At 40.4% G+C, this 25,044-nt stretch overlaps 2 protein-coding genes across 2 annotated transcripts in view; one reads left to right on the plus strand and one right to left on the minus strand.

Moving 5' to 3' along the window:
• LOC308646705 (uncharacterized protein) overlaps positions 1–3,075 on the minus strand; it is a 47,470-nt gene extending 44,395 nt beyond the window's left edge. Inside the window, exon 1 of the mRNA XM_081290000.1 lies at positions 2,839–3,075. The gene's annotated coding sequence lies outside the window, so the exon portion shown is untranslated. The remainder of the gene's footprint in view (positions 1–2,838) is intronic.
• Positions 3,050–25,044, plus strand: part of MTHFD1 (methylenetetrahydrofolate dehydrogenase, cyclohydrolase and formyltetrahydrofolate synthetase 1) — a 69,855-nt gene continuing 47,860 nt past the window's right edge. The window contains exons 1-2 of the mRNA XM_081289991.1: positions 3,050–3,128; positions 19,526–19,610. Coding sequence (XP_081146117.1) covers positions 3,088–3,128; positions 19,526–19,610 — 126 coding nt within the window. The 5' untranslated portion in view covers positions 3,050–3,087. The remainder of the gene's footprint in view (positions 3,129–19,525; positions 19,611–25,044) is intronic.

A 25,044-nucleotide genomic window follows, 5' to 3' on the forward strand; every position in this document is an offset into this window, starting at 1 on the left:
ATGCGGCCTGGATTCCAGCCTCAGCACCACATACAAATAAAGATGTTGTGTCCGCCTAGAACTAAAAATAAATATCAAAAAAAAATTCTCTCTTTAAAAAAATTATTTTTTAGTTGTCAATGGACTTTTATTTTACTTATTTATATGTGCTGCTGAGAATCAAAGCCAGTGCCTCATACATGCTAGGCAAGCACTCTACCACTGAGCTACAACCCCAGCCCAAATATACTGTCTTTTAAGACAATGTGCTTTTGTAGTTTTCCTCATAACATACCGGATTCACTTTTTGTCTTTCCTCTTAGGTGTTCCAGGGATCAGTCATTGGTTCTTTCTTTACTTATATCCAATTTTCTTGGTGAGCTCTTATCCAGTCTCATGGATTTAAATATGTCTCCACTTGTATGTTGAAGAGGCATCTGAAATCATTTCAGTTGAATTCATGATCTTATCCCTAAAACCTGGTCCTTCTACAGAAAGGTAAAATCCTTTCATCTCCCTGTAGCTCAGACCAAGTCCTTGTTATCTTTGTATTACATTCCAAGTTCCTCCCTTCATTTAGGTTTCTGCTTAATCATTGCCCAGAGAAACTTCTCTTACCACAATTCCAAAACTGCACTGCTGGGGATGTGGTTCAGTGGTAGTACACTTGCTTAGCATGTGTGAGGCCTTGGGTTCAATTTCCAGCAAAGGAAAAAGGAATAAACATGTATCAACCATCACCTTCCACCTCCCCACCATCACTGTCTATCCTCTTAACTAGCCTATTTTAAAAAAAATAGCATTTCTCTGGGCTAGGGTTATATCTATAGGGCTTGCTAGCATGCTTGAGGCCCTGGGTTTGATCCCTAGCACTGCAAAATTAGTAAAGGAGGAAACAAATAATAGCATGCCTTCATCTATAAGCTGTATATTCTTTAAACTGATCATTCTCTCCCCCCACCAAAATATGAACTGAGGGCAGGAACAGCTTACTAATATATTTGGTTCAGCAATATACCTCTAGAGCTGTGTTGTTGGCACATAGTGGCTGCTCAACAATTTCTTGTTCAATGAATGAATGAACTGTACAGGTCATAGATATGACAGCTGAAAACTAGACTTGTTCAGATAGCAAAGGCAATAAATTAAAGATGACGCATCCAGCTTTGGGTCCTAGGGCCAACAACAGCTTTGGGCAAGTAATACTTCAAAGTTTAGTTGCCTTTGTAAAATGGAGTTTGGATATCTTTCTCAGCAAACAAAACAACAGAAACAGTCACTATCTGGTAATGTAAGATACAAAAAGATTCACTACCTGTCATTCATCAGAAAGTTTTCTTGTTAATTTCATTTGTTCAGGCAAAACAATATGAGTGTGTGCTCAGAAGTCATTATATTACTATTATATGGTAATTATTGTATCACTATGTATTATATTGTGTCCACTTAGGGGCTGGGGATGTTGCTTACTGGCAGAGCCACTTAACATATGGGGGGCCCTGGATTCAATCTTTAGCCTAAGTGTACACACACATACACACACTGGAAAAAAAATCGCCAAATATTTCCTAAATGTATCATGGTGGTAGCTGTACAAGTCTGTAAATATATAAAAAATTATTGACATTTAAAAACGGGTTAATTTTTGGGCTGGGGTTGTGGCTCAGTGGTAGAGCGCTTGCCTAGCCCGTGCGAGGCCCTGGGTTCGGATCCTCAGCACCACATAAAAATAAATAAATCAAATAAAGGTATTGTGTCCAACTACAATTAAAAAAATATTAAAAAGGGTTAATTTTATGATATGTAAGTCACACCTCAAAACTGTTAATAAAACAAGAAAAAGATTCTATAATTCCATATAGTGGGTATTGCAAAATATTCTAAGAATTTAGGAATTCTCAGAATTTAGACAAATGTCAATTACCGCCCCCGCCCCCATCAAGTTCAATAAATAAGCTCTGCCATTAAGAAACGCTTGCCTAGCTCGTGTGAGGCCCTGGGTTCGGATCCTCAACACCACATAAAAATAAATAAAGATATTGTGTCCAACTACAACTAAAAAATAAATATTAAAAAAAAGAAAAAGAAACGGTTGTTAGAAGAAGCCCAGCTAACTGGTCAGGTCCTAAGTGATCTATCTGGACGACTGAACTATATGGGGGGTTTGTAACCCGGGCTCGGTAAGAACCTAGCCAGGTGCTGGTGCAGAGAAAGCAGATTCAGCGGACCCGGCGCCCAGCGGGACCGTCCTCACCCACACCCCAGCTGCCTTGTCGGTCCCGCAGGTTCCGGGAGCAAATGCCAAACTCAGTCCTGCTCCCGGAGGGACGCCTACAGGGAGGAGCGTGCGCTCGGAGGGTCAACCTCATCTCGCGGACCCGCGGCCCGCGTCCGTGCTCCAACCCCAGGTCTGGGGCGGGGAACCACGCACCCTCCAGTTCGGTCACCCTTCCCAGCACAGCGGGGCTGAAACAGCCGCTGGCGCCAACTCAGTCCCCTGCAATCAGAGGCCGACCCCGACCACACAAGCGCGGGTGTGAGAGTCGAAGTTGCCCACAAGCCAAGGGTCCCCAGCCACTGCCAGGCGGGGCGGGGCAGAACTCTCGAGAGAAGCCAGGTGGCCTCAGCCTCAGCCTCAGCCCGAAGTCCCCACCGCACAGAGAGGTAGCGGAGACGCGCCTCCCGCGCCCGCGAAACTGCACTCCCGCCAGGCCGCCCGGCCCTGATTGGCTGAAACAAAGGCGGGTTCCGGAGTCGGTTTCAGATCGCAGTTCGGCGGATTCCCGCCCCAGATAGAGGCGCGCTCGGCACCGGCTCTTTCCACCAGCCAATCATTCTCGCCAGCCAGTCATCACCTACTTTCTTCCCTTTGCTGCAGTTCCCTACCCCTCGGCTCTTCGCTAGCTGAGGGAACGTCAACTTCCTGGATTGCGCACGCGCCTCCGCCTCCTGGGGGGTGGAGGGGTGCGGGTGGGCGCAGGCGCAGTAGTACGAGCTCTGTGGGCAGTCACTAAGCACGTGGGTTAGGCTCCCGGGTCCCGCCGCTGCGAAGGGAGTGGAACCTCGATTTTGGTGGTGTCAATCGTGGGCAGCGGTCTATTGAAGGCCATGGCACCGGCGGAAGTCCTGAACGGGAAGGTGGTCTCTGCGTAAGCACTTGTCATTTTTGTTAGGGCGTATTGGGCCGCTGGCGAGATCTTTGAGCCAGGTGTGCAGTTCCCCACGGACCCAATTTTTGCAGGAGGGACGCTTGTAGAAGTAGTGTCAGGTCTGTTGCGTAGGGAGGAAGAACATTGACTGGGCCCATATCACCTTACGACCGGTCTCCTGCAAGCGAAGAAAGGTCCCAGGCCCAGTCTGTTTGCCCTTGGGCTCCTCAATGGGGGGAGTGGGGGAGGCAAGTCTTGGCCTGACTTAGCTCCCAAAGTGCAGTGTGCTGGCAACTTTCTGAGAGAGTATTTGGGACTGCTCCGGGGCGCCAGTTGAACTCAGAAATCCTGTCCACTCTTTTCTCCTATGATTTGGAGGTGATTACATTGTGACAGCACTTTATAAGAATGGTGACAGAGGATCTTCTTTCAGTCCATGGTTTTTCCAAGTACACCAGAGTCTAACTTTTCCTTTCCCTTCCATCTCGTGCTCCTAACAGCCATCTTTCTGTGCTGACTCTAGAGTTAATTTTTAGTTTGGCTCATGAGTCCTGACAATATTCCATATTCCATTTGAGCTCTGCCTTTTCTACCCCTTCAGATTTGAAGTGGATATTGGTGCCAACTTTGCTCCCAGAAAGGAACATCTCCTGCTCTTTACTGCGCTGAGGATTGTACCCAGGGCCTTATACAACATGTGCTCTACTACTTCTCTACACCCCCTAACCACGCCCCCTGCTTTTTGTTTTAGAAGTGATTTGTGGGGTAAGAGGAGGGTAGAAAGAATAGAGAAGGATCTATTCTGTCTGACTTTACTGAAGTTGCATTTGAGAACTTTGGCATCTCCAGTTATTTAGTATATGCTGTAGCTGACAATAACAATTGTCCTCTAATCCTTAACTTTATTCAAAGAGGCTTTTGAGTGCATTAGAAAGTTAACTGGTGGTAAAGCCCACCTTGGGACAAAATGATTGTTTCCTGAAAGGTAGAGAATATGAACAAAGATGGAGAGATGTAAATTAGATGGTGGTGAATCTTCCACATTGGTGAGGAAGAACCCCAGATTTTTGCACTAGAAATTGCAATACTTAATCCCTGAGTGCTTTTTTAAAAATATATTTTATTAGGTATATTTGAGGTTTACAACATGATATCATGGTATACATATAGATAATAAAATGGTTTCTATAGTGAAGCAAATTACATTATCTCATAGATACTTTTTGGGACAAGAATAGCTAAAATCTACTTATTTAATAAAAAAAACTCACACAATATAACTGTTAACTATAGTCTTCATGTTGTGCATTAGAATTCTAGACATGTTCCTCTTATATAACTGCTACTTTCTATTCTTTGACCTAATCTTATGTATAAATATTTCATATATGAGTGAAATTATGCAATATTTTTCTTTTTGTTTCTGGCTTATTTCACCTAGTGTAATGTCCTCCAGGTCCATCCATGTTTTGGCTGGTAATATTCCATGGTAAATATTTCCCACTTTATCCATACACCCATCAGCAGATACTTAGGTTGTTTCCATATCTTGGCTGTTTTGAATGATGCTTCAGTGCATAGTGACAGGGCACTATCTTTACAAGGGGGTGATTTCGTCTCCTTTGATTATATATCTAGGAGAGGGACTGCAGGGTCATGTAGTAGTTTTTATTTTTTCTTTCCTAAGGAGCCTCCATGTTATTTTCCATAATAGTACTAATCTATATACCCACCAGTGGTGTACTAGGATTCCCTTTTTTCTGTCTTTTGATAATAGCCTCAACATTGGTTCTCTCTCGTCTTTTTGATAATAGCCATCCAAAGGGATGTGAAGTGATTTTAATTTGCATTTCCCTGATAATTATTGATGTTTAGCAACTTTTCATATACTAGTTGGCTATTTTTAAAAATCTTCTTTGTTTTTCAATACCTTGCTTCTTAAACTGCATAGTTTCTGCCTGACTTTCCTTTTTGTTTATTTTTGCTTATATTCAAACCTATTCATTTTACCAGTGACTCTTTCTTTCTTTCTTTCTTTCTTTCTTTCTTTCTTTCTTTAGTTGTAATGGACAGAATGCCTTTATTTTATTTATTTATTTTTACGTAGGACTAAGGATTGAACCCAGGGCCTCACACATGCTAGGCACGCCCTCTGCTCCTGGCTACAGCCCCATCCCATTACCAGTGACTTTTTCTTGATAAAAACGTCCTTTTAGAAAGATTGGTTGTAAAGAGATAATTTAGGTTTCTGTCTTGGCAGGCTACCAAAAATTGGTGCATACTGGGCATGTTTTATTTGGATAAAGAGCATATTAAATATGTTTATAAGTTCCATAAGGACAAATAGATTGTTTTGTTTTTTGTGTGTAACCCAAATACCTGGAAAACGCTTTTTTTCTCTTTACTACTTGTGCAACTTTAAGCAAATTCCTTAATCTGTCTGTGCTAAAATTTCCTCAGATGTAAAATAAAGATACTGTCCAGGCTACTGGGTTCTAAGGAGAATTAAATGAGTTCCAAACAGGAACATTCAGAATTGTTCCTGGCACATAAGTGTTCAATATATGTTAGCTGTATTAATGATCTGTAATTAGTTAATATATACATAAATGATAGAATCTTTTTTGGGGGGTACTGGGGATTGATTTCAGAGGCACTCGACCACTGAGCCACATCCCCAGCCCCATTTTATATTTTATTTAGAGACAGGGTCTTACTGAGTTGCTCAGCGCCTCACCATTGCTGAGGCTGACTTTGAACTCTCAATATTCCTGTCTCAGTCTCCCCAGCCACTGGGATTACAGGTGTGCATTACTGTGCCTGGCTTAGAATCATTTTCTTTTTGACAGGGATAGCTGCCTTGAATCACTTTGGGAACTTTTTGTTATTTTTATATTAAATGTGGACACATATAAAATAGTATACCTATTATAACTATACATCTCAATGAATTTTTTCAACTGAACATATTTGTATAACTAAGCACCCAGATCAAGAAATGGCAGTATTGGCAGTTATGGAGGCAAACACCTTTAATCCCAGTGATTTGGAAGGCTGAGGAAGGAGGTTTTTGCACATTTGATGCCAGCCTCAGTAATTTAGTGAGACTATCTTGAAATAAAAAAAATAAGGAGCTGGGGTTGTAGTTCAGTGGTAGAGCACTTGCCTAGTATGTGTGAGGCACTGGGTTCGATCCTTAGCACTGCATTAAAAAAATAAATAAAGGTATTATCTCCACCTACAACTAAAAATATTTTTAAAACATGAATAAAAAGGTCTGGGGAAATAACTCAGTAGTAGAGTATCCCTGGGTTCAATCCCTAGTACCAAAAGAAAGAAAGAAATGGCATTATTGGCACCTGAGAAGTGCCATCTGGTTACCAATTCTCATAGAGGCAATCGCTATCTTGACTTCTAAAACTAGATAGTTTTGTCTGTTTTTGAGTTTCTATAAATGGCATCATACTCCATTTCTGAAATTATTCTGTTACATATAATTTATTTACTCATACTTCATTGACTCATTGCAGTATAGTGTTCTGTGTACAGCTATTATCTGTGGACATAAGTGGCATAAGTTCCCAGGTCTTGGCAATTCAAATGGTACCATGCACATTCTTTTACATGTCTTTTGGTGTAATGTGATATGCTTTTTTATTGGAGATATATATATAAAAGAATAGAATTATAGGACAATAGAACATGTAAATGATCAGTTTTGTTTGATATTGTCAATCTTTCCAAGATTGTTTTACCAATTTACTCTCATAAGGAGCTTTGAAAAATATCAGTGCTTGGTGCAAATACGATACTGATATAATTGGATTCACTTGCCATAAGCTCCCTGCAGGCATCCTGAAGTTTGAGACCATGTATCCAAATTCTTAAATCTAAATCAAGTTCCTGTCATTGAAGAATGAGGTATCAATGATTTGGCCATAGGTATTGAAGACACTTTCTAGAAAAAACCTGTTCCATGTACTAGAAGGTTTTCTCTCTCCAGTCTTTTCAGAAGTAACATAGCTAAATCAAATTTAAATAATTAAAATTTTAATTTTTGTAGTGCTTGGGATCAAATCCAGGACCTCATGCATGCCAGGCAAGCACATAACCACTGAGCTACATCCCCAACCCAGGCTGACCTTTTTGCATCATCTTTTGATGAATGGCCAGTTCTTATAAGTGCTATTTATAAAGGAGCGTGAAGACTTGAAAACAGAAAGCAAAACACACATATGCATACACACAAAGGCTTGTTTTTGCACACAGAAGAATTTTCTTCAATGTGCTTATAAGGTGACTGTATCTTAGCATTTTGACCTGCCTAGAGAGTTTGACTCTAGAACTATGCAACAGTGTTTATAATTCTTCACAATGTAGGAGCTCTGAAAGGGGAGGTGGCCTGCAGGACCCATAGGATATCATAGTTCTTCTAGATTCCATGTGTTGAAACTGTAGCAGGAAGCTAACTCTTGGGGCCATGGCCCCGGGCACTCCTGAACAACAAGGCTTTCTTTATTTTTGCTGTACAGGGATTGGAACCCAGGGTCTCACACATGTTAGGCAAGTGCTCAGCCACTGAGCTATATCCCCAGTCCCCTTCTTCTCTTCTTCTTCCTTCTCTTCTCTTCTTTTTTTTGGAAACAGGGTCTCCCTCAGTTGCCCAGACTTGTGTTCCTTCTGTCTCAGCCTCCTAAGTATCTGGGATCATAGGCATGTGTCACTGTATCCAGCAAGAAGGTGGTTCTTAAAGCTTGAGCATGTTGGGCTGCAGATGGAGACCTTTGGTGAGGTTTCCCTACCTTTTCTCTTTTGCTAGGCCAAGGACACTCATGAGAGGAAAGGTAAGCAAGCTTCTTCCATTGCAGTCAGGGATCCTGGAGTCCAGAGAAAGGGTCCCTCTTTGCTAAGTTTACAGATCAACTTCCTTGGTTGCCACCAACTGTTGGGCCTTCCTGGGAGTCACATTTGTAAGGCTTCAAGTACCCTGGGCAGTTTCTTCCTCTGGATCAATGGTATTGATACAGTGTTTGAATTATAAAAAAAAAATCTCTTCCTTGATTGGAGGAGAGGGTGGGAAAAAGACCACGAGTTCACAGTCAGAATTTCTCCAAAATCCAGTCCATTACCCCCACCCCATCCTGCAAATAGGGAAATAGACCAGAAAAGCAATGTGATTTGGCTAATGGCCACTAGACTACTTCATGACAGAGGCTCAACTAGGACCATGGTCTTCACCTAGTACTTGGTGGTTTTCACTCTGTCAGGTACTGGCTGTTTGCTAAAAGGAATTTAATAAGCTCATCTGTTTCTCTTCAGTCTTCTCTCATTGCCAGTTCCCCACTCTGCTGAAAACACTACCCCTGACTTTTATCTACTTATCAGTCTGCTTTTATGTCTTTGTGAAAGCCAAGTTCAGCATTCCAGCTTTCTTCTCTGCTTGTTCTGCCCTTTGTGAAATTACCTCCCTTTGAAAGTAACACCCCAGATTCTCCCCGACAGGAGCTCTGAGATTTCAGCCTGAATTTGACAATTGGGAGGAGGTCTGAGGTTTGTATTGTCAGGTTTTTTTGTTTTGTGTTGTTGTTTTGTCACTGTGATCAAAATAACTGCCCAGAACAACTTAAAGGAGGAAGAGTTTATTTGGGGGCTCTTGGTTTCAGAGGTTCAGTCCAAGGTACACCAACTGCATTGCTCTGGGCTAGAGGTGAGAGAGAACATCATGGCGGAAGGATGTGGCAGAGGAGAGCTGTTCAATTCTTGGTGGCCAGCAGAGAGAGAGAGGGAGGAGCCAGAGAGAGAGATAATCCCCAAGGATATGGCCCCACCTGCCTACAGTACAGTACAGTAGTCCTTTCAAATTATTAGTCCACCCAATTAATTGATCATAGCTCTCATAATCTAATAATTTCACCTCCGAACATTTCTGAATTGTCTATCCCAACCATAACATGGTTAGAGACATGTATGTGTCCTTTTTGAGTATTGTTTGACAAATATCTGTGTGTTTTCTCTATGCCAGGCAATCTTCAAAGCCCTGAGTCTGTTTTATTTATTTATTTATTTATTTATTTATTTATTTATTTGGTACCAGGGATTGAATTTAGGGGCACTCAACCACTGAGCCACATCTCCAGCCCCATTTTATATTTTATTTAGAGACAGGGTCTCACTGAGTTGTTTAGCGCCTCACCGTTGGTGAGGCTGGCTTTTGAATTCTCCATCCTCCTGTCTCAGCCTCCTGAGCCGCTGGGATTACAGGCTTGCACCATGGCACCAGGCGGAGTCTTCAAAACAAAACAAAACAAAAACCTTTATTTATTTATTTATTTATTATAAATTATTTATTTATTATAAATTCATGGAATGTGTGGACCGATGGGTAATTGATGATAAAGTGGGTAAAACAACAGGAGGTATAAGAAGTGCCAAGAAGAAAACCAGAGCAGGGAAAAGGGTCAGGAATTTCTGTGGCATGGGTGTTGTAATTTTTGATATGGGAGTTAAGGTTATAGTCTTTGAAAAAGTGACCAATGGACAAAGACTTGAAGGAGGTGGAGCCACCAGCCTGTTGATGTTATGGGGAAGAGGTCTCCTGACCCAAAACAGCCTGTGCCCTGGACTTTAACGTAACCAGTTAATAAATGACTGGCTTGGGGTTAACAGATGGCCCTGTGGAAAGCAGAGAAAACACTGGTGGTGACACATACCTTGGGTGTGAAAGTCTTTTAAGAGATTATACATAGGGAGGAAAGGGTGTATATTAGACAGTGTTGGAAAAACCATCTTGCTTTGTATTTTGGAGGTGAAAGCAAACCCTATCTGTGTATTTCAAAGTGGGGTCTGCTGTGTTTTGTGATTTTTTTTTTTTTAAACTTTCCTTTGCTACAATTAGACCTGTTTTCTCCAATAGGGACATTTTTCTTTATTTATTCTCTTTTCTAAAAAAGACTGGTTGTAAAGAGACAGATGGTTTGCCACTTGGCAGACACCAGGAGTAGGTGCTCAGAGTTTTTGTTGGTAGAGTGAGGGAAGTTGGATACATTTGTAAATTCCTTGTAGCTCTGAAGCCTATGCATGGCCACCATGGATCACTGGATAATAGTTAACTTTTGGGTTTTGGTTTTTCCATCTGTACATTGGGGTACTAATGATACCTAACTCAAGGTTGTTATAATTAAATGAGTTATTACTTATAAAGCATTTAGAGCAGCCCCTGATATCATGGCAAAGGACAAGTCTTTTTGGCTACTGAATCAACATTGATAAGCCTTTTTTTTTTTTTTTTTGTCCTATACATGAAATATCTATATGCCCTTTTATGCTTAAAAAGATTTGTCTGTAATATGCTCCAATTTTTGGTGCTCCAGGTCACTCAAAGTTACATGGGGCTGGGCACAGTCACAGACACGTAATTCCAGCGGCTCAGGAGACTGAGGCAGGAGGACCTCAAGTTCAAAGCCAGCCTCAGCAACTTAGCGAGGGTCTGTCTCTAAACAAAATATTAAAAAGGGGCTGGGGATGTGGCTCAGTGGTTAAGCACCCCTGGATTTAATCCCCAGTACCAGGGAAAAAAAAAAGTTCCATGGAACCTGGAGGGTCCTAGCAGGTTCAGCTTTGGGATCCTATGCAGGAAAGCAGGTGGGAGTTCATGAGAGGTGAGACTTTCTGCTAGGTTGTAAGGCAAAACCTTAAGACCAGGCTGTTGAGGTTGTAGCTGGAATGTGGCAGAGCACAGAGCTGGCAGCAACTACTGTGGTCATGGCACCAGCAAAAGTCTTCAATGGGGATATGGTCTGCAAGTAGGTGTTTGTCTTTATAAGGAGAATTAGAACCAGGGAGTTTGGCAGTGGAGTTTTAAGCAGGAGTGTGTGGCTTCTCTGTCTTCTCCATTGAGTGGAACTGATGGTAACTATCATGTCATGGAGGTTGTCTGGAAGACTAAAAGAATGTGTAAAGCCCATGTGCTAACTGTGGTTACAGCTATATTCTTTGACATCTGATTCACAGCACAGGAGGAAGGTCCCAGTATCCCTGCACTATGCACTTTGATCCCCTTGGCACTGGTACCCTGGAAATCTTGACCTTGAAGGAGTGGGTGGCTGGTGGTGCTATTGTCAGGATTCCTCCGCCCCAGCTCAGCCATCTCTCTCTCCATTTTGTATTTCATGAAACTTTAACCACAAGTGACATGCCTTGCCCCAGAGTTCCAGTGCTGGTGACAGAAGCTCAACAGTGCATCTCCCTTCCTTACCAAGGAAGGGTTGTGGATTGCTTACTAAAAGGAAGTGCAAACCTTTATCTCCACTAAGAGATCTCTTGAGTTTGGTTCTCCCTGAAGCCTTTCCACTGTTAGGAGATGACTCAGTCAATCTATTTGGGAAGCATTCAAACTGATCCTCTTCAGGAAGCCAGAGAGTTCAGTGAGATGGCACACACTTATAATCCCAGGGACTTAGGAGGCTAGGGCAGGAGGATCGCAAGTTTGAGGCCAGCCTCAGCGATTTAGTGAAACCCTCAACAACTTAGACACTGTCTCAAAGGAAAAAAAAAATGACTAGAGGTGTAGCTGTGGTAGAGCACCCAGTACCAAAATAAATAAATAAAATAAAAGTCATTTTTGAGGATTTTGACTGATTATAGAATCTAACCATCTTACTTTGTTGGCTAAGGATTGTCTCCCTCCCCACCTCCTTGATGAGAAGGTCTTTGCTACTAGTCTGAGTAGTAGAAGTACACCTTTGGGTTTTTGATGCTTGAGTCTCAGAAGATAAAGGAGCTTTTCTGTACAGCATTTTGCTGGAGCCTGTCAGGAACTTTTCTTCATGATAAATGATCTTTCCTTTGGGTTTTGGTGTCAAACACTAGTCCCTGTTTATTTAGTAAGCAGCCCAAGACCAAAGTCTTTTCTACCTAAGATTTTCCTTTAGTCTCCTCTAAGAACAGAAAGGCCTGCTCTTTGTGAAGCTTTTCTCATGGAAGAGCTGTTGAGTTGCTCTTGCCCTCCAACTGGAGATAGCTCAAGCTTCCACACTGCCCCTGGATGATGATTCAGAGGCCTCGCAAGGGACTTGAAGCTGTTTGTTGGAGCCATAACTAGCTCTGATGGCCAGATCTGTGGTTAGGTAATCCTAATCAGTAAGACTGATTCTGGATGGGAGGCCCTGGTTGGGAGGCATCTGGCAACTACTCTTCCTTGTTGGCATATAGTTGGGCACAGCTTCTAGGTTCTCATACTCAGAGCCATAACTCTTGTCTCATAACTCTTTCTATTGGCAGAAGGTAACAAAACAGTGGTCTAGAAGCCAAATGTTTTGTTTTGTTTGACTTGCAGAAGTAGTTTTTAAAATTGGATTATATCTCAACACATTTATGTCTGTAATAACACATAAAAGTCTGGATGCCTCACTTTTTGAAAGGAGATGGAAAGTTTAGCAAAACCATACTCTGTATTAATGTTGCCATTATGTTGTGTGATCAATGCCGCCCTGCCTTCCTGGGTGGAGCAGGGGTGGGGAGGTGGGCCACAGTGTTCAGGAATCCTACCACCCTGGGTTGCATGCCCCAGGACTCCAAAGGTGCTTTTCTCTTTGTAACCCTTCTCTAATGAATTTGTAACCCACTTTTCAATCTGTTTCCTTAGCTCCATTTGTTTCTCTGCCAGTGGTTCTTGAAGAGGAATGGTTTTCCTTTCCTCTACCTCAGGGCATTTGGACATGAGTGGAGCCTTTTTGGTTATTACATGGGACAGGAGAGGAGTTGTGTGCTATTTGCATCTAAAGGCAGAAGGCAGGAAAGCTGCTAAGCATCCTACAAAGTACAGGACAACCACTATAACAAAGAATCATCTGGTCCAAATGTCAGTAGTACTGAGATTGAGAAACCCTGATCTAGAAGCTTAAAATAAGTAGTTGTGTACATTGTGTATGTGGATAAATGATGGTCTTTTACCTCAGAGAGAATTCATTAAAAATGTATACCTGATTTTCCTATCATAAATATCAGGCAATTTACTTTTCCTTTCTTAGATCTTTGAAAATGTTATAATTGGATGGAAGAACTTATTTTTTTATTTTTTTTGCAGGGTGTGGGTACCAGAGATTGAACTCAGGGGCACTCAACCACTGAACCATATCCCCAGCCCTATTTTGTATTTTATTAGAGAGACGAGTCTCATTGAGTTGCTTAGCGCCTTGCTAAATTGCTAAGGCTGGCTTTGAACTCGAGATCCTCCTGCCTCTGCCTCCTGAGACATTGTAAATTTTCAATGAAGCATAAAATAATTTCTTCACATTAAACTTTCAAGAATGTATGAGAGGGCTGGGGCTGTAGCTCAGTGGCAGAGCGCTTACCTAGCATGTGTCAGGTACTGAGTTCAATCCTTAGCACCAGATAAAAATAAAATAAAGGCATGCTGTCCATGTACAATTATAAAAAATTTTAAAAAAGAATGTATGAGAGATATCTGTCAAATGTAATAATATTTATGTTGAATTTTTTACTTATATATACACTTTTTAATTGTTGATGGACCTTTATTTTATTTATTTATATGTGGTGCTGAGAATCGAAGCCAGAGTCTCACAAATGCTAGGCAAACGTTCTACCACTGAGCCACAACCCCAACCCTTGGGTTGAATTTTAAGAGTTTCTGTTATAAATATTCCTATATGTAATAATATAAAATACTGTTATTAGTTGACTATTCAATATACTGATTTAATGTAGCTTTTTGCTATGTTGGTGGTTTATGACCAGTCAGACTTCTTTCAACAAGAAGGTAATTTTGTCTTTAATTTGATTTAAAGGACTAGGAATTCAAGATATATGTAGTTCTTAAAAAAAAAAAAAAAAAAAAAAGATATATGTAGTTCTTAAAACACTAGATGGCCTCACAATCAAAATTATTTTTATAAGAAAATACTTATTAAGTTTTTAAGAAATTTGAGGGGCTGGGGTTGTGGCTCAGTGGTAGAGCATTCACCTCACACGTGTAAGGCCCTGAGTTCAATCCTCAGCACCACATATAAATAAATAAAGTACAGGTATTGTGTCCAACTAAAAAGTGAATATTTAAAAAAAAAAAAAAAGAAATTTGAAGTACCTGTTAGCAAAAAAGTATAACGAACAAATGAAAAAGCAACAAAATGAACAAAATGGAGATAAAGCAAATTAATTAAATTTTTTTGTGTTGAATTGCATTGTTAAAATCTTAAGAATAATCTATTCCTTGGAGGGGAAAATAAATTTGCGTCCTTATTTAGGAAAAGCTCTATATTTTGTGTTTTTGAGAGGAGGGTCTCATTGTGTTGCCTAGGATGACCATGAACTCCTGAGCACAGATGGTCCTTCTGCCTCAGCTCCTGAGTAGTTGGGCCTACAGGCACCCACCTCTATGCCTGGCTAAAGACTTATATTTTGACCATGAATGTTCTTTTTCTCTAACAGTTATTAAAGGCATTTCTGGGTACCTTTTCTCCCCACTTTGGTGCTGGAATTTGCATCCAGGGCCTGGCACATGCTGAACATGCAGTCTACCACTGAGCCACCTTCTGTGTACCTTGTGAGAATGGAGAGTTACTGTCAGCTTGTACTACATTTCAGCATTTGTTGTCTAACAGCAGCTTTGTTTTCTTCCTGAACATTTCTTAGCCATGTCCCTAAATACCTTTTGCTGCCTCCTTTGTCTATCATGTTGAATGTCCTTTTTAGCTTATATTTCAGCAGTGCTTTTCTGCTCCACCATAAAATGTCAAAAGATTTGAACCTGTGCCATTGTGTTAGAAAGGTAGAATTGGAATTCATCATAGACTGTCAAGAATCATTATATAAGCCTTTGGGCCAAAGAGATGACTGGTGACTGTGAGGGTGTTAGACTGTGTGACAAGGACTCTCCAGAGGTAGTATGTGGTTCTGTAGGGATGTTCACTTTTGACTTTCGTTGATGAGGCTGTTTTACAGTTGTTGTGGGGGAGGTTAACTTGGAGAAAATTGATAGTGGCAGATGACTCTTATCTAACAGAGATTTAAGGAAATTTTGTCAAGTAAATAATTCCTGCTTGATTTCTGCTCCTTAGAAAAGATAATCCTAAACATTACCTTTTATTGCAGGATTTCTCAGCCTTGGCACTATTACTATTAACTTTTGGGCTGGATAATTCTTTGCCATGGGGGCTTATTCTATGCATTATAGGGTGTTTAGTTGCACCCCTGATCTCTACCCACTAGATGCCAGTAGCATCTTAGTTAAAACTGCACCTGTATCTGTTCTTCTTGTGCTTTTTACATATCTAAGTAGCTATAATTATTTTATTAGTATCTATCCATCAGAACCAGAGAGACTTTAATGGTATATTGCTACTTTTTCTTCTTTCATTAACACTTAAGTGCTGATTTCTCCTGCATAGAGACTGAGATATGTCTTCCCTTAGATATTAGAGTTAATGTTGATGGAGGATGCTGTTAGTTCGATGTATGTAGTTCTGGTATTCAGAGACAGTGAGTATTCCTCCAGCGATCTATTTTGGTCTCACTTTGTTCGGGAATCCTTACTTAGAAGGTATATGTAACTCATGGGGATGGAGAGAAACTGGCGGTAGCTTCAACTCAAGGAAGTTTCGGATGATTTAGAAGATTTTAAGATTAGGAAGTTGTTCTGTTACAACATTTAAACTTTCTGGAATTTACAGGCTTCTCACCATTTAATTCACCACAGCTTCATGACCCTAAAATAAAGACTGATGAGGGAATGTTCACTTTTTCTCTCCATTTTTCTCTTTTGTAGTTTCTTAATTTCAGTCATTGTTGACCTTTGCTTTTATTCTGCTTTTCATGGTAGGGTTCTTCAGTTAGTGGCTAACCCAGAAAATGAAGACAGGGCACAAAATTTTAGGGGACTTAACCAATGGGCTTGACTCCCTCCCTGATTTGAAAACTTTCTACCCTATTGCTTTAGTTATGAACAGTTAGTTCTTGTGGTTATGGTTTAAAAGGGCCTGAATGCCTGCTTTTAAACAGACCTTTCTAATTGGAAGAACTTCCCCCATCAAGGCAATTGCAAAGATAAATCTGCTTCTTAGGAAAAGTTTAGGAGATTCAGTGTAACTGATCTCCAGCTATAATCTTTTTTTTTAATATTTATTTTTTTAGTTGTAGTTGGACACAATACCTTTATTTTATTTATTTATTTTTATGTGGTGCTGAGGATTGAACCCAGGATCTCCCATGTGCTAGGCGAGTGCTCTAGCGCTGAGCCACAACCCCAGCCCTCCAGCTGTAATCTTTTGTGTGTGTGTGTGTGTGTGTGTGTGTGTGCGTGCGCGCACACACACGCGCGCCTGGTACTGTGGCCTGTGCCTATAATCCCAGCAGCTCAGAAGGTGAGGCAGGAGAATCATAAATTCAAAGCCAGCCTCAGCATCCTAGCGAGTCCCTAAGCAACTAAGTGAGACACTGTCTCAAAATAAAAAATAAAATGGGGATGTGGCTCAGTGGTAAAGCACCCTAGTTTAAAAAATCCCTGGTACAAAAAAAAAAAAAAAAATTCCAAAGTTAGATTTATTTAAATGATAGAATAGAAATATGGAACAGTTCTTTGTTGTTAACCTACTGAACTAAAACACCACTTTCCACCTGTACCACCTGTGGTTCTAGGTTCCCATAGCTTACCACCTGCTGGGTGTATTTTTTGTTGTTACTTTTTGTCTTTAGGTTTCAAAATGCTCACTTATTCTAGAATCTTTCTAAGAATTGCTAAGTAAATTCATTGTATCAGAATGAAATCTGCTCAGTGCCTTAGGATATTTGTAGTGGGCAGTCTTTCCATTTCCATTTCACAGCCCGAAAGCTCAACCCTTTATGTGTGGCCCTGGTATTTTCTCTGTGCCTTATGTTAATGTATCTAGAATCCAATCACTTTGTACCAACCTACAATCAACACTGTAATCCAAACAGCAGCAGCATCTCTGCCTGGACTTTGGCAATTGCAGTCGTTTCTTGCTGGTATACCTGACTTTCATCTCTGCTGTGTGTTCTCAATTCAGCAACCAGAACAACCTTTTAAAAACCTGAGTCTGATCATGGCAGACCTGTTCAAAACCCTCTCATGGCTTCCTATCACATTCAGAATAAGACAGTTCACCTGATCTGGTTAAACTGCTTCCCGTTTCTAGTTGGAACTCATTTGCTCACTCAGGGTCATCACTCTTGTTCATCTTTCTGCCACTTGGCCTTAAGGAAAGTCACATGACTTCTGTGAATAAGAAAGCTCTCCTAGCTCACCAGGTGATTGAGTCTCAGAATTGTTCTTTGTTTTCACCATCTTTATCTGCTATTGTCTTTCCACTTTTTAGGCTCCTTTTATGTTGTGCTAGTAAGTTATTTCATGAGTTTTGTTTCGGCTGGGAAAAGTGAAGTAGAACCAGTGGAAACCTTTACCTACCCTTTTTTTTTGGAGAGCCCTGAGAGACACAGAACTTTTACTTCTTGTCCTGTTGTTTGTGCCTTTTCTCCTCCTTCCTTCCTTCCTTCCTTCCTTCCTTCCTTCCTTCCTTCCTTCCTTTTCTTTCTTTTCTTTTTTTTTTTTTTTTTTTTTTTGTACAGTGTGGGGAATTGAACGCAAGGGGTGCTTTACCACTGAGCTACATCCCCAGCCCTTTTTTATTTTTTGAGACAAGATCTTGCTAAATTGTTAAAGTCCTCCTAAGTTGCCAGAGTTACAGGCATGCACCACCATGCCTGTCTTAATTCTCATGAAATATATTCTTGTAATATGGATTTGAAAAACAAGGTCACTAACTAGATAAAAATTGGAAGGCTAGGGGATGACTTCTTGTACCATTCAACAATCTTGATGTTTCCTAGACCAGTTCAAATGAGCTTTTTCTTTTAACTTCTATGCCTGTTTATGACAGTTTTTGTAAAGCATGGAGAAGTAGAGCCAGGAGTACCCCAATTAGAATGAGGGTCCATGTTTATTTGTTATGTCAAGTGCAGTTCAGGGTAAGATGAAAAAAGTTAGGCAAAACTGGATTTCCAAGAGAGACAAATCCTGTTCAGATGTAATTATATGTATCATAACTGGGCAAAGTTGAGCTATTTTGAATATTTGTTTATGGATGTAATTTAACTTGCTTAATGTTGTATGTTGTTGAGAAGTTAAATGTTGATAAATGGGTTATCTGAGTTTCATTTGAGGTTATTCTTTAAACCTTGCATTATATTTTTCTTATATGAATTAGAATGCCATTTGTAAGTTCATGTTGAATTTGCCGTGGAATTCACTGATTTATTATTGAGCCTTATGTGGACACTCTGTGGTCTTCTTACTATGGTAGGTTGAACAAAAGGTGTGAGCTTGAGTTATTCCCTGTAAAAGTTTTTCATGACAGCATCTGGTGACTGGAAAGGCTGAAAAAGATTAGAACCAGCACCTTCTAGAAATTTTGTTCAGATTTTTACTTATTCACTGAATGATTTAGAATGCCATCAATTAATATATTTTATTTTATTTGGAGGGTTGATGGGGATTGAACCCAGGACTTTGTGCATGGTAGGCAAGTGCTCTACCAATGAAGCCAGATTTAAAGTTAGGTAGTCAGTGTAGTTAGGTAAATTGGGTCTAATATCGAGTGAAATCTAAAATGGAGGCCACGCTGGGAATGACTCAGGGAAAACACAGGACAATTCATGGAATGTTAATGAAGTCCCGAAAAGGCCCTAGGCCAAAGTCCACCTCAAAGAAACAGCCCCCAACAGATTTGGAGATAGCCCATCCCAGAGAAGTGATAAGCCCAACCCAAAAGTCCTTCCTGCCCGTTTGGCCCACCTGTGTCCTAACCCTTCCCACCTACATTCCATCACCAAAACTATAAAAAGGGGAAACAACAGCACTTCCACGGATTCCACCTCTTGGGTCCCCTTCTTCCTCCGGGAGAAGTCTTTTCTGGTGTTATTCTTCAACATTGGGGAAGTAAGAACTCGTCACCGGTCAACAGCGGTAACACCACTGAGCTATAACCCAGCCTGACTTATTTATTTTGAGACAGGGTACTTATTTATTTTGAGACAGATACCCACACTGACCTGGAACTCATGATTTTCCTATCTCAGAGGCCTGAGTATCTGGGATTGCAGACATGTATCATTATGGCTGGCCCAACTTAATACATTTTAAATTGACTGTCCTCACACCCCCAGCCTAGTCATCATCAATGGATGTTAGAAAGGATCCATATCAACTTAAAATTTAGAAAATTGATGAGATGATCATCGTACATTATGTCCTAGATTCATTTAGTGAAAGTATTTTTAATTTAAGAGAAATAATCTAATAATCCATGTCACTTATTTATGCCTGAAACATGAAGTGTTATCTTCAACCTTTCTTTTTTCTCTAGGCAAATAAGGGAGAGATTGAAGAACCAAGTCATTCAGATGAAGGAGCAAGTACCTGACTTCACCCCAGGCCTGGCAATTTTACAGGTATTATCATAGTATATTTCTTCTAATGACCTCCCTGAAGACACATGGTAGCAATTCAGGCAAAAGCACTTCAGACTTCTTCCTCCATTTTTTTTCTTTATTGGCTTTTGTGAAACCCCATGCCTTTACAGTTTCTCTTAGCAGACAACTCCTTTTTTTTCTCAAATTCCATGTGCTGGTTTAAACTGTCCCCTGCCCCTCTCTCTGGATGCCTTTTCCCCAGACCAGTGTCTCTTAACCTTTGATCTTCATAGAACCCTTTATGCTCTTCAAAATTTAAGACCCCAAGGAGCTTTTATTTATATGGTCTTACCTATTCGTATTTACTGTATTGGAAATGAAAACTACATTTTAAAAATATTCGTTCATGTTAAAATTCCAATAGGAAGCTTTTTATTCTGTAAAATAAATGGAAAAAAAAAAACCTTTTTGATAATAGAATTTAATGAGAAGAGGGGCATTATTTTACATGCTTCGTAGAGCTCTACTGTCTGATGTAAAGATGTGGTAGAGTTGAAGAGGGGGGATTCCCAACTGCGGCTGCATCCAGTCTCTTGCTGAGTGCTGGTCTGGTTGAAATGTAGGAAGAGAATCTGGCCTCATTCAGATGTGTAGCTGTTGAAGGGAAGAATTTTTTTTTTTTAATATAGTTGTCCAGATAATTGTAGATATTTTTCTTTGGTACTGTGTAAGGGTCCGGCGAAGCGTCGGAGAAAGAGACCACACAAGACTAGCTTCATGCAATGGCAAGGGGGATTTATTGGGGATCCGTTCCAGCGCGCTGGGGCTCCGTGCTCACTCAAGAAGGGAGAGCAGCCCAGAGCCCAGAGCAGAGGTCAAGCAGAGCTTAAGTACACTTTCTGGAGAGGGCGGTGGGCTTTGCATACATCAGAACAAATCATCATGAGGCACGGGAAAATTGAACAACAACACTGAGACGAGATTGGCACATTCATTGGCGGGAACAGATCAGGCGGGGGTGATTGGTCACTCCTAAGCGGGATACACATTCAAACTGATTGGTTCGGGCCCTGTGACAAACTGCACAGGGCCCTAGGCTGAATGGCCAGTAGGGCATTGTCTTTACTATCTCAGGAATCTGGGTGTAACAGAGGAATTTAATAGTACCTAATCTTTTACATTTTAATTCAAGCTTTCCATCTTAGAAGCTTTACCCTTTCAACTGTACCAGGATTCACTGAGTGAAGTTTTCAAAGGTTAGTCACAATGTGGAATTTGAAAGTCTCTAAGTGAACAGTTCATGTTTTGTAACTTCTTTTCCTATTTTCATGCTTTGTTACTTCAAAGTAACAAAGAATGAAAATGTTACAAACAGGAATGAATATTGACCCATGACTAGTTTTGTAACATCCTTCATTCCTCATTTGGAAAACAATGGTTCCCTGAATTAGGCAGATTTTCTAAATGCTAACATTCTTCATTATTCAATATTTTTTTTAAAAAATGGTATCACCAACAAGCTCATCAGAAAAGTCTTTAAGTATTAAAAAGCTGTCAAATTCACAAAGGTTGATTAAGTTCTAATCTTTGCTTGATTTTTTTTTTTTTTTTTTTTTTTGGTGCTGGAAGTTGAACCCAGGACCTTGTGCCTGCTCAGCACATCTCTACCACCAAGCTGAACCCCTAGCCTAGAAGTGTTATCATTGGCAACAAGTGCAATTTGTTGTTCTCCTTGAAATTCTTACTTGCTTTATTCAGTTTTGATAAAATATTTGACAATCATGTTTTTCCAACTATTCTTAATGTAAGGGTCCGGCGAAACGTCGGAGAAGGAGAGACCACACGAGACTAGCTCCATGCAATGGCAAGGGGGATTTATTGGGGATCCATTCCAGCGCGCTGGGGCTCCGTGCTCACTCAAGAAGGGAGAGCAGCCCAGAGCAGAGGTCAAGCAGAGCTTAAGTACACTTTTTGGAGAGGGTGGGGGGCTTTGTATACATCAGAACAAATCATCATGAGGCGCGGGAAAATTGAACAACAACTCTGATACATGATTAGTCCATTCATTGGCGGGAACAGGCTGGGCAGGGGTGATTGGTCACTTCTAAACTGGGTACACATTCAAACTGATTGGTTCGTGCCCTGTGACAAACTGCACAGGGCCCTAGGCTGAATGGCCAGTAGGGCGTTGTCTTAACTATCTCAGGAATCTGGGTGTAACAGAGGAACTTAATAATACCTAATCTTTTACATTTTAATTCAAGCTTTCCAGCTTAGAAACTTTACCCTTTCATTATAAGTAAACATGGTGTTCCAGGGACTGGGGCTTGGGCTCAGTGGTAGAGAGCTTGCCTAGCATGTGTGAGGCACTGGGTTCAATTCTCAGCACCACATATAAGTAAATAAATTAAATTAAATAATTAATTAAAGGTCCATCAACAACTAAAAGAAAAAAAAATTTTTTTAATTAAAAAAAAAAAAAAACAGTGGTGTTCTATAGCAAAATGCACCTTGTTCAGCTGCCAAGGCACAAAAGCCCAAGTGCTTTTCCTACTGACAGCCACTGTACTTCCCTGGGCAGCAGAAGTGCTTTATGAATGCTTCTTGATTCTTTACACAGAATAATAAAAAGGCATGTATTCAAGGTTGAGGTTTAATAAAATCAGTAATTTGTATTACTTCAAGAGCATTCATAAGTGAAGCTGTTATCTGTTTTTACTAAGATTTATGTGTCAGTGAAAGATACCTTAGCAACTAGAGTATGGTTTGGTACCCTTGTCTCAATTTGTGCTATCACCAACAGTCTTATCCAGCATTATTTTTGTGCTATCAGTATAAAAGTTAACACAATGAAACAGCAAACAACATAGTAGTATGTGAAGTTGTCAGAATATAAATGGAGTCACTGTGCCAAACCTTGACAAATGAAGCCAGGAAAGGCCATGAAGGGAGAGTTCTCATGCTTAATTGCCTGATAAGAACTGTCACCAACTGGGAGTGGTGGCACATACCTTAATCCTTGCAACTCAGGGGGTTGAGGCAGGGGTATCATAAGTTCAAGGCCAGCCTCAGCAACTTAGCAAGACCCTGTCTCAAAAAAAAAAAAAATATCACCAAAGACTGCCCAAAGCACAGACTTGCACAAAGCCAAAGTACTATAGCCTCACCCAGAAAATACTTCTGCAAGTTTATCTACCCAGCAACTGCCTACCCAACATTAGATGCCACCTTTGTTATTGATCCTTGTGGCCAAGGGTGATTGTTTCAAAACAACTAATGGAACACTCAGTTTGCCTTTAAAAACCCTTGTTTGCCTTTACTTCTCTGAATATGCACATAGTTTGCTGTGGCAGGTATATTTCTATTGCAATACTCATTCTGGAATAAATTTATTATCTTTGGAGAATCTCTCTCCATTTTTTTTTTAAATGTTTATTTATTTTTAGTTCTTGGCGGACACAACATTCTTGTTTGTATGTGGTGCTGAGGATCAAACCTGGGCCGCACGCATGCCAGGCGAGCGCGCTACCGCTTGAGCCACATCCCCAGCCCTCTCTCTCCATTTTTTACTTAGATGGAATATTATTTAGATACAAATTCTATTATGAAAATAATTTGGCCCTTAGATTTATCTTCATTTAATGGTAATTTTTCTCCTTTAAGTTATTTTATTTTAGTTTTAATCATCCTGTATTAATTGTACCTATTAATGGGATTTAGTGTAATATTTTAGCACATTCATACAGCATCCACTAATCAAATTCAATCTCCCTTTATCCATCCACTCCCACACCCTTCCAAACTTCTAGAACTCAGATCAACTTTGTTTAGCTTCCACATTTGGGAGAGAACTTGCAGTACTTGTCTTTCTGTGTCTGGCTTGTTTCACTTAATATAATGTCCTTCAGTTCTATCCATTTTACTATTTAATGACAGATTTCATTCTTCTTTATTTTTGAACAAAATCCATTGTGCATATATATTTATCACATTTTCTTTATCTACTCATCTGTTGATAGACACCTAAACCAATTCCATATCTTTTTTTAAACTGTGTTGGAGATTGATCCTAAAGATACTCTAACACTGAACTACAACTCCAGCTCTTTTAATTATTTAATTTATTTATTTATTTATTTTTTGGTACTGGCTGAATCCAATGGAGCTTTACCCCTGAGCTACATCCCCAGTCCTTTTTATTTATTTTTTTTAGATTTTGAGACAGGTTCTTGATACATTGCTGAGGCTGGTCTCAGACTTGGAGTCCTCCCACCTCAGCCTCCTGAGTTACTGGTATTTCAGGTGTGTAGCACTGTGCCCAGCTTGATTCCCCATCTTAGCTGGTATGAATAGTGTGCTAATAAACAGGTATCTTTTTGGTATGATGATTTCATTTCCTTTGGATATATACCCAGAAGTGGGGTAGCTAGATCATTGTTTATTATCAAAAACAAAACAAGTGCTGGTGAGGATGTAGAGAAAAGGGAACTCTCAATCCTGACAGAGAGAATGTAAATTAGTTCAGGCATTATGGGGAATATAGATGTTCCCCCAAAAGTCACAGATCTTTGAAAAGGTATTGGGATCCCTCAAGAGTGCGCAGGATACACTTTGAGAACTATTGCCCTAGGTGGTTCAGTAACTGTGAACTCTGGATCCCTTCTGAGATCCACACTCATCGTTCCTGGAGAGAACATCCCTTGTTTCCCTTCCTTCTCTAGCCTCCTTTGCTGTTGTTTGTCTTCTCCTGATACCTAAACCATATGAATGACTTAGGGTTCAGCTCTCATATCTCTTCTCCATCTTAATTTTTCCCTAAGTGACCTTACCCAATCCCATAGTTTCATGAGGGAATACTTCCAAATTTAGGTCTCTAACTGGAGTTTCTTCCCTGAGTTTGATTGCATGCAGAAAGGAGGCATTTGATAAATATTTGTATGGGCAAAGGTATAATTGACTGTCGGAAGATTTGATTTGGATGACAGGATCTCACAGTTTTCCTTTGAAACTCCCTCAAAACACCAGCTTCCTGCCTCATGTTCTCTCTATTTGTATGTCTCCACATACATCATCTAACCCCTTGCTAAGTTTCCCTTCCTTGTTTGTTAAGAATTTCAGCGTGAATGCTACTCAAATTCCCCTCCCATTACAGTGTATCTCACAGGCCTTAGGTGAGGGAAAAGGCACAGAGGGCCTGTCACTCAGTATGTGGTGTGTTCTCTGCTATGGTGAGTTTTTCTTTTTTTTTTCTTTTTGCAAATTACTAAGAAAGTAATAGGTTGTGGGTGTATACTTGGTACATTTGGGGACTGGTTATTTCTTGGCTTATTATTGTTTGTTGTAAAAAGAAAGTAAATGTCATAGGTGAGAAATCTGTTTCTGGACTGAGGGTATAGCTCAGTGGTAGAGTGCTTGCCTGGCACGTGTAAGATCCTGGGTTCTGCCTCCAGCACTGGAAAAACAACCACCCAAA

This window comes from Spermophilus citellus, assembly GCF_964194105.1.
Source record: "Spermophilus citellus genome assembly, chromosome: 4".
In the NCBI taxonomy this organism is placed as follows: domain Eukaryota; kingdom Metazoa; phylum Chordata; class Mammalia; order Rodentia; family Sciuridae; genus Spermophilus; species Spermophilus citellus.